The following is a 20464-nucleotide window of genomic DNA, read 5'->3' as shown; positions in this document are numbered from 1 at the left end:
GAAACACTGTTGAAATCATTTTTTAATTATTTATTTAACTTTCTCATAAAAACCCAGAGACTTCAGATATATTAAATAAATATGTTTATTATTAGACTAAAAACAACCAGAGTTAATGAAAAAACATAGAATCTTTAAAGCACCAATAAATATATCAATAAACCAACAAAATGTGTCTGTACAATAGAATTTAAATACAACGAGAATGTTCAGGCCACGACTGATCACAGTGAACCAGGCTCTGGACAGGGGGCAGCGGGACCAGAACTGGACCGGGACTGGACCAGGACTTGGCCAGGAATGAATCAGGACTGGACCAAGACCAAAACCAAGACTAAGACTAAAGTAGAACTGGAGCAGGACTAAACTAAAGATACACAGGTAAAATCATTGAGTCTGAGGTAATATAAGGCTTTAGTGTTTCATTAAAAATCAAAGATAATTATTCAGATTTTAAAATAAATTCAGAAAAATGTGTTTTTGAAATTGTAATAAATATGTGAATGTAAAATAAGTAAAATCTCCTTTTATCTAAAGTGTTTTGTGGATAAAATTAAAAAGTCCTTGTCTCTTGGTGGCGCAGGTCCTGGTCATTACACACAGGTCCTGGTCATTACACACAGGTCCTGGTCATTACACACAGGTCCTGGTCATTTCACACAGGTCCTGGTCATTACACACAGGTCCTGGTCATTACACACACGTCCTGGTCATTACACACAGGTCCTGGTCATTACACACAGGTCCTGGTCATTACACACAGGTCCTGGTCATTTCACACATGTCCTGGTCATTACACACATGTCCTGGTCACTTCACACAGGTCATGTACTGTAACAAATAGTGGTGATTTTTATTTTTATTTTGTAGACCAGTCCCATTGCCTCCCTCTCACTTTGAGCCCAAGTCTTAAACCAAGTCCGAACTCAAGTCTTAAACCAAGTTCAAGCCCAAGTCCAGCTTTACACCGCAAAAATCTTTAAATAGTTGAATTCATAAAAATCATCTTGATTTGAGCAGAGTTTACTTAAGAGCCCAGATAACTGCTTTTCACTAGTACTATGAAACTATTACTGAACCAGGTCTAAACCAGGACTAAACCGGGACTAATCCAGGTCTAAAGTACAAAACCAATTCAGGACTAAACTGGGTCCAAACCAGGTCCCATAGTGTGTCTCCTGAATAATATTAACTTTCTCTTTTTTTCTCAAATCAAAAGTGTGAGATATTAAAGAATACATCTCAGAATAAATCTAAATTTAAAATCACTGCACTGAAGGTTCAGAATTCAAGTCTGTTTTTTGCAGTGCCGTGTCCATGACGTGGGCCTTTAAGTGCAAAACCACATGTTCTGTTTTGTCACACTGACCCAGGCTGCCCCCACCTGTTTGGGGGTGTCAAGGCGGGGGTCAAAAAGGCCCCACAATCCACCCACAGCCCCCGTCTACACACTGCAAAAAAATCACATCTATGGGTTAAATGAGTTGAATTCTGAACCTGTTTTGAACATTTTGTCTGAATTCAGCCGCACTCGGTCTGTATCTACACCTGTGTTTGTCACGTCCTTTTATAGATTCATGAGGCAAATGGAAACTTCAGAGACAGTAATGCTTTTTCATAATGAAGTGTGCTTCTAAAATAAATACGAATAAATAAAAAAAACTCAGATAAAAAAAAAAAACTGTCCAAATGTCTTAAAAATTCTAAACCATTTCATGAATAAATCTAGAATCTCGTCAAATCAAGATTCAGATTCTGAATCAAACCATTTTAACAAATTATTTTTTGCAGCGTTAAAAGCTTCAGGAATGTCACAAACTTTTCAGTCAAAATGGCGGCATGACGGTTCAGATCCAAAATGGAGGACGAATAATTTTAACACTGAATATAAATTAAACAATACTGAACAAAGATTATAAATAAATGTAGTGAACGAGGGACATGGAGTACGGGTCACACGGGTCGTTCTTTGGAAGAGTTTAAATAAAATAAAAATAGGACGTTTTTTGAGCGGATCAATCGTTATGATCAGCGTGTCGAGTGTCTCCGTATTTACCCACAGCCACATCCCTTTAAACAGCCTGGTCTGAAATGAACCTCAAAACAAACTCAAACATATCAGTTCTTCCTGTGTGGGCGGGGTCACGCAGAGGAGGCGGAGCTAAAGGAGGAAGTAGTTAGAAATGCAGTGTGGAGGGCTGATGTCAGGGGGCGCTGTGTTGGTTGAACACAGTAAGATACAGCGCTCTGATTGGTCACACCCTGGCTCTGTTTGAGTGACAGATCACTTTGGAAATTCACACTGAAAAAGTGAGTTCTGAGAAAACTACGGTTGTTTCCTCGACAACCACAAAATGATTTCTGGTGTTTAAAGCTACAGTATGTAACTTTCTGGAGGTGTCACCTGCAGGACTGCATGGAAACACAAAGTTAAAACTATACTTCGGAATATTCTCCATTGAGATAGATATGTTTTTTGTCATACTGCAAAAGCAGGACAAGTAAGAGTCAGGTTTGTGGAGATGCAAGCCCGCTCATTGGAAGGACGCATATGTTCACTGCTACAAAACACGTTATTATTTTAGTCAAACTTTGGGCTCAAAAGTTACACACTGTGTCTTTAAACATAAGTGTTTTAGCAGCATGTTCGCGTTTGTCTCCACTGCATTAGAAACGGCCTCCTCCTCCTCCTCGCCTCCTCCTGGTGTTGCGCCTTTGGGAAAAACATCATCTTCACATTATCATCTTCATCAGAGCAGCTGAACTTGGACCGGCCCCTCACAGGAAGAGCCCGGCCGCGTCACACTGCCCCCTAGAGTCCAGAGGGCGTCCCAAACGGCCGCCCTAGGACCTGCCTTCAGTTCAAGTACATGGGCTTCACTGCGTCGAGTTTAAAAGTTTGTTTTTCGTTTCTCTGTGAAGCCTTTGATCCACAGCAGACCAGCATCCAGTGAAGAAAAGATAAAGTCTCTGATAAACAGTTCTTTACTCATGGATCACACGCCCGCGGCGCATTCGTTGCTATAAATAAACATAATAAAACGTGTCCTCTTACATCTCGTACATAGCAGCAAACACATTGTGGAGGATGTACCAGGGTTATGTACATATGTTTAAAGTGGAGCAGGTCCCATTCCCGCCGCCTGAGTCCTTTAGGAATGATCCTCGTTTCAAAGTGCTGTGGCAGATTTCCTTCTCAGTGTCTCTGTCTCACCTCCGCGGCCGCTCACATCTGCACAGAGGGGAAACAAGAGGGTTAGCGGGTTAGCCTAGCGTCAACAAGTAGCATGTTAATTTAGTATCAATTGAGTGCTAATATTTAGACTAAATTCAGCCTTAAAAACATGCAGAGGGGTGTGTACGAGATAGGAAGGCGAGGAAGGTGGATTTTGGGGTTTGGAAGGGGGAGCTGTGCGTCTTTGGGTTCCTGCTAGGTTTGAAATTATAACTCAGGCTAATTGTTCACTGGGACTAGCATTGGGACTAGAACTGGGATTAGCAATGGCATTAGCACTGAGTCTAGCACTGGGACTAGCACTGGGATTCACACTGGGATTAGCACTGGGTCTAGCAATGGGATTAGCACTGGGACTAGCACTGGGACTAGCACTGGGACTAGCACTGGGACTAGCACTGGGACTAACACTGGGACTAGCACTGGGATTAGCAGTGGGACTAGCACTGGGATTAGTTGTGGGTTTTAAATTGTGGTCTCCTGAACCTGAAGCAGCCAATTGGAGCACTACATCAGGTCACTCCACGGCAAAGTGTGCTGCGCCAAATCTGTATCCGTGTGGGGGGCCGCTAGGGTCAGGGGTCGCGGAAGTGCAGGGGTCAAAAGGTCAAATGGGGGGTGAGATGAGGAGGGGGCTTGTTAACTCTAAAGGCTGTTTCTGTTTGGGAGGATGCCGTTATAGACAAGTGGTTCTCAAAACTGTTCACACCAAGAGTGTTTTTAAGTTCTATCAGAACTAAACCAGGACTAAACCAGGACTAAACCAGGACTAAACCAGGACTAAACCAGGACTAAACCAGGACTAAACCAGGAATAAACCAGGAATAAACCAGGAATAAACCAGGTCTCTGGTCAATAAACCCCAAAATAAATCAGGATTAAATAAATAAAAAGGTGTGCGTACTGCAGTTTGAGAACCAATGCTATGGACTGAACCAAACTGAGGAACAAGCAACAAGCAATACAACAATACAATACAACAACACAACAACAACAACAACAACAACAACACAGCAGAACACTCAAAGCCTCACACACTCTGAGGCAAAAAGCTACACAAACAAAGAGACTACAGGTGTCATGGCGCCAGTGAAAACCTTGAAGACTCATGTCACTTTTAAAACTGGGAAATTCTGAAGTTTAGGAATTTTTGTTAAGTTTTTTTTTTTTTTTTTTTTTTAGGACCTTTTCAAATCTTTTTATTTTAGTGCAAATTATACGAAATTTACAAAACAAACTCAGGGTGTCCATTTTGGTTTGAACATTATGGACAGAAGATCTCAACAAACAATTATGATCTTTGGTTTAATTTGATAAACAAACCAAAAAATGCTCAGTAAATCTGTTGATTCCTGAGATTTATGCCCAAAATGGTTAAAGAGGTTAAAAGTCCCATATGACATAAGACTGACTTGTAGCTTTAAACCGTGTTCTAATGCTGTTCCCTCCTCAAAAATGGAACTGGAGTTGTGTTTTGTTTCATTCACACATGTCTGAGTAACATCTCCAAAGCTCAAATTGCTCTGTTCCACCTTGTGATGTCATGAAGTGTCAGTTTTCCATTTAACAGCTCCTTTTCCCTTTAGTTCAGTAGAGATTGACAATTCTTGATTGACGATTCTTGAAACTATCCAAATGATTTTAGTGAACGTGTGTGGAGTTTAAAAACACAGTGGAGCACTTCCTGCATTACCACATGATGACATCACAAGGTGGAACAGAGTGCTTTTTGTCAGTTTGAGAGAAGACTTCAGCCTAAATCTGCAGGGTTTGTGTGTTTAACATGCGGGAATTAAACAAAACACAACTCCAGGTCTGTTTGAGATGAGGAAACATTAAAACAGATCAGGGACCTTTAAACAGAGCAGTGCATTATGGGACCATTAAAATCTGGTTGTTTAATCCCTTTGAGTCTCTTCCTGTCTTCTTGACGTTATGAAAGGGACAGTTGTACAGACAGACAGTGGTTTATCACATGTTCGCGTGTGTGAGACGCTGGAGCTCGTGGCGTTGTTGGGATCCCACTCACAGGGTCTGGGAGGTGGGACGTCTGTCAGTCTGACCTGGTCCTTTCATGCCTGTGGTCACTTTAATGGACTTTATCTGACCACATTCAAACCCATCTGACTCACGTTCTGCCCAGAGTGTCAGATTGAACTCATGATCTAAACCACTGTATCTGATCGTCTTCAGAGAACTCAGAGACGCACTCTGCACAAGTCCACACCGCCTCAGCTCAACCAGCAGATACTAAAGCTACACTATGGGACTTTTCTGATGGAGGGTCTGCCACCTGCTTGTCTCCATGGAAATGCCTCTGCTTTGCCTGCAATATTCCACAGTATTGATATCACGATGATCTTCTGTTCTAGTCCTGGTTTAGTCCTGGTTTAGTCCTAGTTTAGTCATGGTTTAGTCCTGTCTAGTCCTGGTCTGGTGATGGCTTAGTCCTGGTTTAGTCCTGGTCTAGTCCTAGTTTAGTCCTGGTCTAGTCCTGGTCTAGTCCTGGTCCTCGTCTAATCCAGAATTAGTTCCAAATGACGTCCCAGTTTAGTCCCAGTTTGGATGTGGTCTATGTGTCAGACTCACAATAAGAACGCACCTGTTTAATGCAATACTGTGGAACATTCAAGGAAAGCAGGTGGCAGGCAGACACCCCGACAGAAAAGTTACATAGTGCTACTTTAGACTGTATTGGCTTGAATGAAACTTTCTTTGTTTTGGCCCAGTTGAGTAACTCACAAATGTAACAAAGAAAAAACATTTGTGGTGATAAAATAGCTAACCCTGAAGAGTCTCTGTGTGTCAGATGCCCTCCCTGTGTGTCAGATGCCCACCCTGTGTGTCAGATGCCCACCCTGTGTGTCAGATGCCCTCCCTGTGTGTCAGATTCCCTCCCTGTGTGTCAGATGCCCTCCCTGTGTGTCAGATTCCCTCCCTGTGTGTCAGATGCCCTCCCTGTAGTTTTTAGGCCTCTTCAAACATGTTCTGAAATGCCTGGGGTTCTTGTATTAGAACTAAATTCTTTAACATCCAGGTTTTCACTGGCGCCGCTCGGCCTCTGGACTGGTGCGTGTCGTGAAGAGGAGTTTCATCCAAACCAGTGACCATATGGTAACGGGGTACAGCACATTCTCACTCATTCATTCTGTGGCATTTCTGATTCGACCAACACTTAAACTGCAGGTGATGGAGGGAACGAGGGAGGGAGGGAGGGAGCGAGGGAGGGAGCAAGGGTGGGAACAAGACAGCGAGCAAGGGAGAGAGGGAGGGAACAAGACAGCGAGGGAGGGAGTGAGCAGGTGATGGAGGGAACAAGGGAGGGAGGAAGCGAGACAGCCTAGCAAGGGAGGGAGGGAAAATAGACAGAAAGCGAGGGAGTGAGCAAGGGAGGGTGCGAGACAGCAAGGGAGGTAGGGAGCGAGCGAGGGAGGGAACGAGACAGCGAGCAAGGGAGGGAATGAGGAAGGGAGCAAGGGAGGGAACGGGACAGCGAACAAGGGAGGGAACGAGACAGCGAGCAAGGGAGGGAGGGAATGAGACAGCGAACGAGGGAGGAAGCAAGGGAGCCCACAGCCACGAAGACGACAACAACACAAGCAAAAGCACCGGCACGACAATCATGCGGTCACCACACTGTAAAATAACCTCTGCAGGAGGTCACATGGGCCGAGGTCACATGGGCTGAGGTCACATGGGCCGAGGTCACATGGGGTCCAACTCACTATTATTACTACAACTACTATTAGGTCACTAGTACTTCTGCTACTATGTCTATGCTGCTAAACCACTTTCATATCAGTGAAGTTCTGAATTCAAACGACTTAAACTCCTGCAGATATTATGTTTACAGTGCAGGTGAAAGAGAGGAAGAAGAAGCAGAGGACAGCGCAAACACAGAGCTGAAACATAGAGCTGAAACACAGAGCTGAAACATAGAGTTGAAACACAGAGCTGAAACATAGAGCTGAAACATAGAGCTGAAATACAGAGCTGAAACAGAGAGCTGAAACACAGAGCTGAAACATAAAGCTGAAACACAAAGATGAAACACAGAGCTGAAACATAGAGCTGAAACACAGAGCTGAAACACAGAGCTGAAACACAGAGCTGAAACATAGAGCTGAAACATAGAGCTGAAACATAAAGCTGAAACACAGAGATGAAACACAGGGCTGAAACATAGAGCTGAAACAGCTGAAACACAGAGCTGAAACATAGAGCTGAAACATAGAGCTGAAACACAAAGCTAAAACCCAGAGCTGAAAGACAGAGCTGAAACAGAGTGAAAGACAGCTGAAACACAGAGCTGAAACAGAGTGAAACATAAGAGGAGGCACACACCTGCATGTGCGCTCGTTTAGCTCGAGCTTTCGGGCCGTGCAGTCTAACTGAGAGTATCTGCAGGAGCATGAACAGGTCAGAGGGTCCTGAATGAACAAACGCTTCCTCCGCTCAGAGCAAGGCCCACACTGGCTGCAAACAGAGAGGACACAGAGAGGCTAAGCTCACACACAGGCCACGCCAGCACGGAGCACGCTCAGGGGGACAACGTCCGGGGGGGACCACACCCGGGAGGACCACACCCGGGAGGACCACACCCGGGCGGGACCACAGCTAGGGATCACACCTGGGCGGGGGAGCCAGAATCTGAGGGACTTTTTATTGCCTTATGCTCATTTTCAAGCACGTTTTTTCGGTATTTTAGCCAAACAAGTGACAATATATTCCCCTGTTTACTGTTGCCTGGTCAAACATAAGGACAACTTGGACATTTCTTGTTTAAACTGGGACAAATCAGTGGTATAAATCTGGGGAAACAGGGCTCTAAACTGGGACTGTCCCGGGTCAGTGGGGCCGTCTGGTCACCCTAAGCGTGCAACATCTTTAGAACGCACATCCCTGAGATTAGCGCAGCGAGAAACAGTGCTAGCTCCATAACAGCTAATGCTAAAGCGCTAACAGCCTAACAACAGGTTTCCTCAGGCTTCAGCGAGATCAAAGAAATAGTCAAGAGAAAAATGGACATGTATTTATTGTTTTTCTACCTGTTTTAACACATCCACACATTCACAGTCGCTCAGTCCAACTAGAAAACACACAAAATCCTGCAGCCGAGGTTCTTCTGACGACGACTGAGCCATGAGCCAAAAGATTAATATCACCATTTTCTTAAAACCAGATCATGATTTCAGTTTGATATCGCTAACCCAGTGGCATGAAAATATGGGTCAAATGCACAGGGCATCTGACACAATTCCCTCGTGACAATAAAACGACCCTTAACTTGGACAACGGACATTCATCTCTTTCTGTGTTTAAGACTCAGCTGTCCTTCAAAAATATTCATACAACTTACTATTGCCTAGAATGTTCCACGGTATGGCATTAAACTTCTCTATCGCTATGAAAATCAGATGGTGTCAAAAAAACAAGTTACAAATCAGATCTGTGGAGAGGCGACCCTGCTCACAGAAATAAAAACATATGTAATTATATAAATGCAAAATAGACATGTTTAATGCCATACTGTGGAAGATTCCAGCCAAAGCATCACGTCTCCATGGAGATGTCCTCGCCAGTAAAGTGAATGTAGTGAATCTTTAAAAGTATAACATGATAAGTGCAGACCAAATAGTTATGAAAAATAACTGAATGATATCCACAAAAAATGAAAATACACAATATAAGTGCGGCTATGTGAACACAGACTCAACAGAGCCGGACTCAACAGAGCCGGACTCGACACAGCCGGACTCGACACAGCCAGACTCGACATTTCACAAGTCACTCAGAACGCCCAAATCAAGAACTAAACTGGGAACCAAAGCAGGAACCAAACCAGGACTCCACCAGGACTGACCCTGGACCAGAACCAAACCTACATCAGAACTAAACCTGAACTCAACCAGGACCAAAGTCTCAAGATTTTAACAGGACCAAACCGGGATAATTGTGAACATAAATGTAACGAAAGTTCCGGTGGAGGGCTAGCTACCGGTTTCCATGTCCCATATTATAGCATTAAACATATCCACAAAAGTTCAAATGGTTCAAAAACCAGGACATTTACAGACTTATTATTTCTATTCCATTTAGTCAGTCCTGTCCTCTTGTACTTGACACAGTACTCTAAAGGTTCAATTCCTCTTACATAAGCTTCAGTGGTGACTCAGGTGCTCCCTTAAACAGGTGAAAGGTCATGGGGTCATTCAGACTCTGGGTCACTGTGGCGTGTCTTGTGGATTAGATGAGCTCGAGGCAGATAAAACTGTGCTCTTTATGACGGCTACGCTCCGCAGCAGAAACCGTAGTAACACTAGTGTATAGCATGTGCTTTATATATAAACGGACATAGCTAACCTGCTAGCCGCCGCGTTACAAACAGAAGTGATCATGGGCGCACTTACGGCTCCATCAACTCTGTAACTGCTGCTGTCAGACTCATCATTTTGGTCTTAAATGTTCGTATTAACCCTCTACATGATCCTGCGGTTTTTATTTCACTATTGTGTCTGTAAATCAAGATATGAATATTAATAACAGACAAATCAGGCGCCTTCTTTTCACTCCCGCTAGCGTTAGCAACAGGGGAAGGGCGTTACTTTCAACAGCCTCGCTCTGGATTGGCTGTTTGGTTGCTATGATACTTGTGGTCGCAAATTCTGAATATGTAACTTGGCTCCAAATTCGCCGCTATAACTGCTCTAGCCTCGATGAGCTTCATTTAGAGCTGAATTCTGTGGGTCTCTCAGTCACTTCTGTATACGGTCTGTGGTGTATACGTGCACATGGACAGACAGCCACATCCACCTGACCTGATCCTATTAGAAACATTGACCTCCACAACCCTTCACAGCCTGGTCTGACTCGCAGGATTCAGGGCTGGACTCAGTGTTGGACTAAAGACTGGACTCAGGCTTGGACTCAGGCTTGGACTCAGTGTTGGACTAAAAGCTGGACTCAGGGCTGGACTCAGGGCCTTTGGATGTCCATCTCTGGATGTGTAAAGTGTTACGGAATTATACCTGAGCATTTAGGATCTAACAGGCACAAGAAAAGACTGTAACTGTATAAATGAAAGATCCACAAGTATAATGCCACACCGTGTACAATAACATCTCCATGGAGACGAGCATTCCATTTCTATATTCAAAATGGCAGGAGAGAAGAAGAAGCGTGGAGCAGCATAAATATGATTAAGACAGCAGCTTTTGTGTTTGAAAATCCAGCCGCGTGGACCCGGAGTCTGTGTGCAATCTGTAATATTCAGATGATCAGAGACGGAGCGGCTCCTTCATGACCGTAAGAAGCCGCCACAGCTCCAGGCTCTATTTACAAGCACTAAAAATAAAAATAGGTTAGCGGCGTGACACCTGCGGCTAAGATTAGCGCTAAAGTAAAAGTGCAACTGGAACTGAGGCCGAGTGAACCGCGGGTGGTCCTGTCCTGGTCCACAGACTCTGGAAGATCTGCAGATAAGAACAGGAGCAGGACTGAACCAGGACTAAACCAGGACTGAACCAGGACTGAACCAGGACTGAAACAGGACTGAACCAGGACTGAACCAGGACTGAACCAAGACTGAAACAGGACTGAACCAGGACTAAACAGGGATTGAACCAGGACTGAACCAGGACTGAACCAGGACTGAACCAGGACTGAACCAGGACTGAACCAGGACTGAACCAAGACTGAACCAAGACTGAAACAGGACTAAACCAGAACTGAACCAGGACTCAACCAGGACTCAACTTGGACTCAACCTGGACTCAACCAGGACTACAGAACTAAACCAAAACTGAACTCGGACTAACTTTAAAAGCCCAAACTAGAACATAATTATAACTGACATTTACTATAACAATTATGATGTGAGTTTGAGTCCACTCTTCATTCACTCCTTCCACAAACACATTCACATCAGGCACGACCGACTGCAGTGTCTTGCTCAAGGACACCACAACAGCCCTGTCTATCTTGCCTTCACTGGACAAAGTTTTGCATATACTAGATCAGCACAAGCAAATTCATTTAAATCTTCTTTAAAAAAAAAGTCCCACTTTGTGCCACACCTCCAGTCACATGACTCAAAACCAGATTCACACTGACAAACTTAAACGACTTACTATTGCTTCTTGGCTGTTTTTAGGCCAGGCTTTTCTCTGCAAGAAACAACAAAAGGAACATTATTTTTATTTTCCATGACTTTTGTGACATATACTTTTGTGAATAAGGAGTTTGCGCTGTGGAGTCGTACCTGCATTCACACCTCGTATGCTCTGTGAACTTTAGGTGCAGTGGGTGCTGCGATACCGAAGGTCTGGAGCGCATCACCTTGAAATCAAAAACACGACACAACAGTTATTACAAAACTCTGACTCATATGACCTCAGCTCAACTCGTCTGCCGTTGTCTCGTGACCCTGGAGCCACAGCCAAAACATCCTCCCTTCTCCGCCCGAGTTTGGGACATTTGGGGCAGATTTTGTGAATATTTCGGAGGTTTTGTTGCTGCAGAGTAAACAGATGTGTGGGTAAACAGCAGAATTGAAATGGCTCTCGGTCGAACACCTGCGGAGCTCCAAACCACAGAGAAGAATCTAGTTACAGAACAACAGCGGTGTGTCCTCAAAGAATGTTTCACAAGTCCACAAAGGCACTGGACACACAGCTGTAGACACCAGCGCTCGCTTAAAGGTTAAAGAGTTTTTGTTATTGAAGAAAATCAAAAATCCCAAATCACTGCTTGGCTGAAATTAAATAAAGTCTACAGATGTCCTGAAGCCTACCTCGAGTGTGACGTTGCGGGTCTGGGTGGGGACACACTCCCTGGTCTCGTCCTGGCAGCAGCCTCCGCACCGCGACAGAACCACACAGGACGGGATGTAGATGTACTCTGTGTCCTCAGGGTACTCCGAGTACACGTCCACTAACATCTCCCGTGGATTGCACACACTCTTCTGAAACACGGTCAAGAACGGCACCACTGCAACGACACAAATGGGGTTTAAAATATAGGCCATTTCAAATATAAAAATACACTTTAAAAGGACTTTAGTGTTCTAGTCGCTTCTTCTCACTGAGCCTCTGAAGTTGTAGTTGGAGTGATTCACGTTTGAGTAAACTTTAATCGACTATTTTCAAGACGCCATTTTGCCGATCTATCCCCGTTTTCTCCTCCACTGTGATGTACGCGCTTCCTTCTCCAGGTTTATTTCCATAATCGGAGATAAAATATAACATAATGATCCACGAGTGTCATAGATTATAACTATAGAGACACAAGCACACTGGGGCTGATTGAAAGAGCAGCAGTTACTAACGTCAGAGTTGGTTAGCTGCAGAAAAGTAGATTTGCTTTGCTGAAATTGCCAGTCTGTGATGCTACAGTAACAAATAGTTCCTTCGTGTGGCATTAAAATTTGCGCCAGTTTTTGTTTCTTCTATGATTTCACATATAAACCTGTTCCAGTGCGTTTGAATCTTGTACCTACAGCCTGAGCGCCGGAGTCCACGCCGCACTCATCAGTGATATTTCCTCATCCTGATTAAGTGAAGAGCAAAGCGCTGACGTAAAGAGCTTAGACTATCAGATAACCAGGACTAAGGCCCATCCAATCTGCCCCAGCCCACTGCAACAGAACCCTCTACAGCCAGCCCCAATCTGCAACCAACCTCAATCCAGCCAACCCCAACCTGCCGGACTCACTCCAACCAAACCATAACCAGGACTAAGGCCCATCCAATCTGCCCCAGCCCACTGCAACTAAACCCTCTACAGCCAGCCCCAATCTGTAACCAACCCCACTCCAGCCAACCCCCACCTGTAACACTCTGTAACCCAGTTCATCTGTTACTTATGTAAGTGTTGAAACACAGTGTCCTTTGCTGTGCAGGTAGAGAACGTTCAGATCATCATTTGAAATATTATTCATCCTGAAGAAAAAAAGGACTTCATTTGACAAATAGTAGTAGTAGTGGTTGTAGTAGTAGTGGTAGTAGTAGTTGTAGTAGTTGTAGTACTAGTATCTTCTCACTTTCACTTCTTCCATAACCCTTGTTTTCCTGCGCGTCACATCCCAGAATCATGCTCCGTTTTGGGCTTAGGTTTGGACTGACCCCTGGCTGTCTCCTGACCCGTGGATAGTTCCAAACCTCATCGACCTCAGCAGTGTGGCGCCAAGACGACCTTTGAACTCTGACCCCCTCCGAAGCCCACCACCCGAGCGGGCTATCGGGGGACGCGCTGCCCAATTAGTTTCATCAATGTTTAGGTTAGCGGCTACATAAATAACGTCTCCCTGGGATTTCACTGGGGAAGTCCCAACTTGAATCTGTCTCAGACGTGACGGACGGGTCTTACAAACGTATTAGTGCAAAATATAAATATAAAATGTAAATATAAGTGAGATCAGTTTATAATTTACACTTTAGCAAAGATCCAGAGGCCGTCCCTTTAATTTATCAAAGCTCAGGCACAAATATTTCACAATTATAAGTTTAAAGTTAACTGTAATCTTGCATTTTTTACAGATGTGTTTTAATTACAAAAAATACCTTCATAAGCCTGCAAAGTAAAGGAGGGCCACCTCTCCACAGATCCGACCTGTAACTTGGTCCGGTAGCTTCACCTGCTTGTCTTTTTGAGTTAACTTTAATGTCATACTGTGAAACATTTCAGGTAACGCAATAACATCTCTATGGAGATGAGCATATAGCAGGCTCTCCATCAGAAAAGTTCCACACTGCGCCTTTAAAATCTAATTGTCGATGTTTTGGTCAGTTTTATTGTTTATAAATGTTCACTTTCACTTTTGAACAGAACTTTTAAAACTCCACTGGACACTAAAGCTGCACTATGGAACATCTGACCCCTGGACGCCACTGTACGCTCTGTCGCTATGGTCAGACGTTTGTTTTGTCCAGTCTGTTGCCGTGGTTACGTCACCCTTTCATCATGTCGTGTTTTGTCTACAGGCGTGAACTGTGACCAGGCCACGGCTTCATCAATACAGCGTCTGCACGAAGGCCTGGGGTTTAAATCAGGCTAAAACATTAACTGTATCCTAGCGATTTAAACAGCAGCAGAGAAGGAGTTACAGGATTTTTAGTAGTAGCCGTGGTGTTGGTAGTGGTAGCAGTGGTGGCAGGAGTAGTAGTAGTAGTAGTAGTAGTATCTCTGTGTCCACTAGGGGGCGTGCTCATACACCTGCTGTGGAAATGAACAGAAAATGGCTCACCTTCGTTTTGGCTCTTGTCCATCGCCTTAATGCTGGCACCCTGAAACAGACCAACACCAGATCTCACGTTAAAAATGTCAGAATACAAGTACACATTTACAGTAAGACTTAAAGTGTGTGCGTACTCTTGAGTCTAGGGTGCGTACTCTTGAGTTTAGGGTGTGTACATTTCAGTTTAGGGTTAGTACTCTTGAGTTTAGGGTGTGTACTCTTGAGTTTAGGGTGTGTACTCTTGAGTTTAGGGTGTGTACTCTTGAGTTTAGGGTGTGTACTCTTGAGTTTAGGGTGTGTACTCTTGAGTTTAGGGTGTGTACATTTCAGTTTAGGGTGTGTACTCTTGAGTTTAGGGTTAGTACTCTTGAGTTTAGGGTTAGTACTCTTGAGTTTAGGGTTAGTACTCTTGAGTTTAGGGTTAGTACTCTTGAATTTAGGGTTAGTACTCTTGAGTTTAGGGTTAATACTCTTGAGTTTAGGGTTAGTACTCTTGCGTTGAGGGTGTGTACTCTTGAGTTTAGGGTGCGTACTCTTGAGTTTAGGGTGCGTACTCTTAAGTTTAGGGTGCGTACATTTCAGTTTAGGGTTAGTACTCTTGAGTTTAGGGTGTGTACTCTTGAATTTAGGCTGTGTACTCTTGAGTTTAGGGTGTGTATGTTTGAGTTTAGGGTTAGTACTCTTGAGTTTAGGGTTAATACTCTTGAGTTTAGGGTTAGTACTCTTGCGTTGAGGGTGTGTACTCTTGAGTTTAGGGTGCGTACTCTTGCGTTGAGGGTGTGTACTCAGATAGTACTTCAAATAATATTACTCAAGTAAACAGTAAAACGGCTCTTGCTCCTTCAGATATGGTTTAGTTTCACTTTCTGGTTTACTCGTTGAAAATACCACACTTTGCACAAGTCTGAATGAGCCTGAACGGTTTCATTTTACACAGTGTCAATTCTAAGTGGGTCATTTCTATGTAAATCTCAAAGTTCAACAAGTGCAGAGACAAGAAGTAGATCTGTCAGTCGCAGCACACACCTGAAGCCCTTTCACAATAAAAGCCACACAAGGGAATATGAAGCCAGGTCGCTATGGTAACAGCATCTTCTTCGGCCCAAAAGGATCAATTAGTTTTCAAGTTAAACTGTTAGAAGAAGCACTCCATTGTGTTACTTAAATGTGCTGAAAGAGTAAAAAGTAAAAGAATCTCTCACAGATTCTGAGTCTTATGAAGCTTCAAATGTGGTGACTTTGATAAAGATTTGAGCTGCAACAGAACAAATCAATCGATCATTTCTACCTGTTTTTATTTGCACATTTTTGTTTTGCTCAAATTCTGTGTGTTAAAAATAAAGTCTTTTCAGCAGGTCTCACACAATCATGAAAATACTTTTACTTTTCAGTGCAGTGCAAAAATGTAGTTGTGTAGAAAGTACAGATACTGCTCTCAAATGTACTGAAGTAAAAGTAAAAAGTATACATTTTAAAATGCACAAAGTGTACTTAAGTACAGTACCCGAGTGCTTTTACTTTGTTGCGTTCCACCTCTGCGTAAAGCTGCACTGTGTAACTTTTCTAGTGGCGGGTCCACCTCCTGCTTGTGTCCATGAAGTGTTTTGCCTTGAATGTTCCATTCATTTATACTGCAGTCACAGCAGCCCTGGGGCAGAATGACTGCACATGTGGCTGCCAGTTTGTGCCATTCTAACCTCCACTACCCTGTCGCTCCACAGCGATCTGTAAAAGGAGCCGTAAAAGGAGCCGTAAAAGTGACTCACGGCTCACAGACGATTAGAGCCTCATTAAGAAGTAATCAAGTTTTACAGTGTTTAACTGCAGCCATCAGCATTATGTAAGAAACAGGACTGAACCAGGACTAAACCAGGACTGAACCAGGACTGAACCAGGACTAAACCAGGACTGAACCAGGACTGAACCAGGACTAAACCAGGACTGAACCGGGACTAAACCAGGACTGAACAAGGACAAAACCAGGACTGAACCAGGACTAAACCAGGACTGAACCAGGACTGAACCAGGACTAAACCAGGACTGAACCGGGACTAAACCAGGACTGAACAAGGACAAAACCAGGACTGAACCAGGACTGAACCAGGACTGTACCGGGACTAAACCGGGACTAAACCGGGACTGAACCAGGACTAAACCAGGACTGAACCAGGACTGAACCGGGACTAAACCAGGACTGAACCAGGACTGAACCGGGACTAAACCAGGACTGAACAAGGACAAAACCAGGACTGAACCAGGACTGAACCAGGACTGTACCGGGACTAAACCGGGACTAAACCGGGACTGAACCAGGACTAAACCAGGACAAAACCAGGACTGAACCAGGACTAAACCAGGACTGAATCAGGACTGAACCAGGACAAAACCACAACTGAACCAGGACAAAACCAGGACTAAACCAGGACTGAACCAGGACTAAACCAGGACTAAACCAGGACTAAACCAGGACTAAACCTGGACTGAACCAGGATAAAACCAGGACTAAACCAGGACTGAACCAAGACAATATCAGAAAAAAAACAAGACTAAACCAGGACAAAACCAGGACTAAACCAGGACTGAACCAGGACTAAACCAAGACTAAACCAGGACAAAACCAGGACTGAACCAGGACTAAACCAGGACTAAACCAGGACTAAACCAGGACTAAACCAGGACTAAACCAGGACAAAACCAGGACTGAACCGGGACTAAACCAGGACTGAACAAGGACAAAACCAGGACTGAACCAAGACAAAATCAGAAAAAAAATCAAGACTAAACCAGGACAAACCCAAGACTAAACCAGGACAAAACCAGGACTGAACCAGGACAAAACCAGGACTGAACCAAGACAAAATCAGAAAAACCCCCAAGACTAAACCAGGACAAACCCAAGACTAAACCAGGACAAAACCAGGACTGAACCAGGACTAAACCAGGACTGAACAAGGACAAAACCAGGACTGAACCAGGACTGAACCAGGACAAAACCAGGACTAAACCAGGACTAAACCAGGACTAAATCAGGACTAAACCAGGACTTTGTGAGTTTCCTGTGAAGGACAGACCAGATTATGTCTGTGTTTTGTGGGGCTAGTTTCTCGGGGGTCTCTCTTCACCTCACGCGGCTCTGTGCGGCTCTGGGTTGAGACTCTGTGTCGCGGCTCTGTGCGGCTCTGTGCGGCTCTGTGCCGCTGCTGTAACACGCGCTGTTATTGCGTGAGAAACCGGCTCCTGTTTCTCACCGTGCGCGTGCGCCGGTGTACGTGTACCGTGCACGTGCGTGCAGCGGCAGCAGTGGGTACGTGCGCGGCCATGTGCATCCTTCCTTACGCGTGTGTGACAGGAGAAACCCGGGTCTGAACCGGAGCCGGAGACAGCGATGACTCAGGCAGAGAAAGGCGCTCTTTGGCCCCGGCGAGACCTCATTCAAAACCCCGCGAATTTAACACAAAAGCACAAAACAAACTGATACAACCAGCACCAGATTTCACACCTGGTAATATCCTCACACAACACACAACACTGGAAAAGTCGGCTCACTTATTATCCAAAATGCAGGGTTAACTTTTCTAAAATAGCCACTTTAAGAGTTTTGCATTGTGCACAACGAGCTTGGCACTGACACTGTGTCACATAAAAGAACCGGGGCTGAATTTAAATGCGACTCTTTCAAAGCCAAACTGAATCTCCTGGGGCTCACGTTTGGCGCCTACTTTGCATGACCAGCGCAGAACAAGAAAGTGCGCATTACAAATTCTGCTAAAGTCTCATTAAATATTGCCAGAGAAGAGGCACAGTACGAAACATCGTGTACCAGGCTGTAATGATTGACTTAAACCAAGAACAGCCAGAAGAGGCTGGAAAAGAAGATGATAGGAAAGAGCTGTCATAAAACTGTTGTAACCAGACTGATAATGAGCAGAGCACGTGTTAAAGTCTGTGAGATATTGAAATAGGGCCAGTGTAACAGGGCGCACGTATTAATAGAAATTGGCATAAGAGGCGCGAGACTTGCCTTTACAGTGGAGAGATGAAAAACCGCAGCCAGAAGGATTTGTACCAAACTACAGACAAAGTTCATGATTGTAATTCCTCTCGATGTTCGGATTTCAGCAGGTCGCTCCAGGAAATAATAATATTAATAATAATAATAATGATAATAATAATAAAAAAAAATCTTCAAAATGCAACACAAAAAATAGACTCTGGTGATAAAATGGGTTTGTGCTAAAGCCGGTGAATCTCCATTATACTGTGACACATGTGGCGTGTTCTCAGCGAGCCAACCGTGCGTCCTCCATCCGGCAACAAAGACGCGCTGATAGGCTCCAAAATCCAAACACAGCCTCCCGACGCGCTGACACACGCACCAGCTGGGAACTTTTACGCACAAGCCCCTCCGAGGAGCTGCAGGCTGCGGTGGAAGCGTTTTACGCACGTCTCTCTCTCGGTGCGTCTCTCTCTGTGCGTCTCTCTCGTGGCGCGTCTCTCTCGTGGCACGTCCCTTTTGCGTCTTCTTACGCCGCTCTCTGGTTCGTGTGCGCGGTGCTAACAGGACGCTGGTTCGGCTCCTCTCTGTTCAGCCTTGAGCCGTGTCTGATTCGTTCTCGGAGCTGCCTGGGGAGAGTGAGGTCTTGTGAACCAGGGGGGCGTGGCGAGGGCGGGGCCAACTGCGCGTCGCTGAACACGTACTTTATGGAGGAGATATTCTAAAGATTTTTTATTTTTTTTTCTAAAGATATAATAGTCTGGAATGGTTAATCACTATGGTGACGGTTGTTATTTGTCATCATTCTGACTGACTGTGTGTGTGTCTGTGTTTTTCCCCTTTGGATTTGGAAAAGGGTTGTCAGGAATATTCAAAATCAGATCGTAAACTACATACTCATTTGAGCAAGAATCGATACTAAAAAAGTCCCCATTGACAGAAATGAACTTTTTTTTCTTTATAAAGACACATAGACTAGTGTACACCCATGGACCACGATGAACCTGCTGGACTGAACCAGGACTAAACCAGGACTGAACCAGGACTGAACCAGGACTAAACCAGGACCATGGACCACTATAAACCTACTTGACACTGAGGGATTACACAGATATATATAAAAAAAAAAAAAAACATGGACTCTGGTTTAGTCCTGGTTTAGTCTTGGTTTAGTCCTGGTTTAGTCCTGGTATAGTCCTTATTTAGTCCTGGTTTAGTCCTGGTTTAGACCTGGTTTAGTCCTGGTCTAGACCTGGTTTAGTCCTGGTTTAGTCCTGGTTTAGACCTGGTTTAGTCCTGGTTTAGTCCTTATTCAGTACTGGTTTAGACCTGGTTTAGTCCTGGTTTAGTCCTTATTCAGTCCTGGTTTAGACCTGGTTTAGTCCTGGTTTAGTCCTTATTCAGTCCTGGTTTAGACCTGGTTTAGTCCTGGTTTAGTCCTTATTCAGTCCTAGTTTAGACCTGGTTTAGTCCTGGTTTAGTCCTTATTCAGTCCTGGTTTAGACCTGGTTTAGTCCTGGTTTAGTCCTTATTCAGTCCTGGTTTAGACCTGGTTTAGTCCTGGTTTAGTCCTTATTCAGTCCTGGTTTAGACCTGGTTTAGTCCTGGTTTAGTCCTTATTCAGTCCTGGTTTAGTCCTTATTCAGTCCTGGTTTAGACCTGGTTTAGTCCTGGTTTAGTCCTTATTCAGTCCTGGTTTAGTCCTGGTTTAGTCCTGGTTTAGTCCTGGTTTAGTCCTTATTCAGTCCTGGTTTAGTCCTGGTTTAGTCCTGGTTTAGTCCTGGTTTAGTCACAGTGTATTATCCAAAGTGAGTTTTACATTATCATTGTGGTATTGGGATCAGTATCGAGTATCGAGTCTGTTCGTTAGTATCAGTATAGTCGCACACTTCCATCACAGCCGATACTTTGATTAACTCCATTTTGATGCTAAGTAATGGAGTTAATCGAAGTGTCGGCTGTGATGGAAATGTCGATATCCAGGTGGAGAAGCACCTCCAAA

The 20464-nt window shown here is 44.3% G+C and overlaps 1 protein-coding gene across 1 annotated transcript; it reads right to left on the bottom strand.

Moving 5' to 3' along the window:
• Positions 1-105: 105 nt before the first annotated feature.
• Positions 106-18671, bottom strand: vegfaa (vascular endothelial growth factor Aa). The gene is made up of 7 exons (XM_033980832.2): positions 18490-18671; positions 14478-14517; positions 12027-12223; positions 11496-11572; positions 11365-11400; positions 7580-7711; positions 106-3232 (listed from the first exon to the last, which is right to left on the bottom strand). The coding sequence occupies exons 1-7, from the start codon at positions 18553-18555 to the stop codon at positions 3211-3213; spliced, it is 570 nt and encodes a 189-aa protein (XP_033836723.1). The 5' UTR covers positions 18556-18671; the 3' UTR covers positions 106-3210.
• Positions 18672-20464: the final 1793 nt, after the last annotated feature.

This window comes from Periophthalmus magnuspinnatus, chromosome 16, assembly GCF_009829125.3.
Source record: "Periophthalmus magnuspinnatus isolate fPerMag1 chromosome 16, fPerMag1.2.pri, whole genome shotgun sequence".
Taxonomy (NCBI): domain Eukaryota; kingdom Metazoa; phylum Chordata; class Actinopteri; order Gobiiformes; family Gobiidae; genus Periophthalmus; species Periophthalmus magnuspinnatus.
The sequence above is the reverse complement of the archived record's forward strand: the minus strand, read 5'-3'. Positions and strand labels throughout refer to the sequence as shown.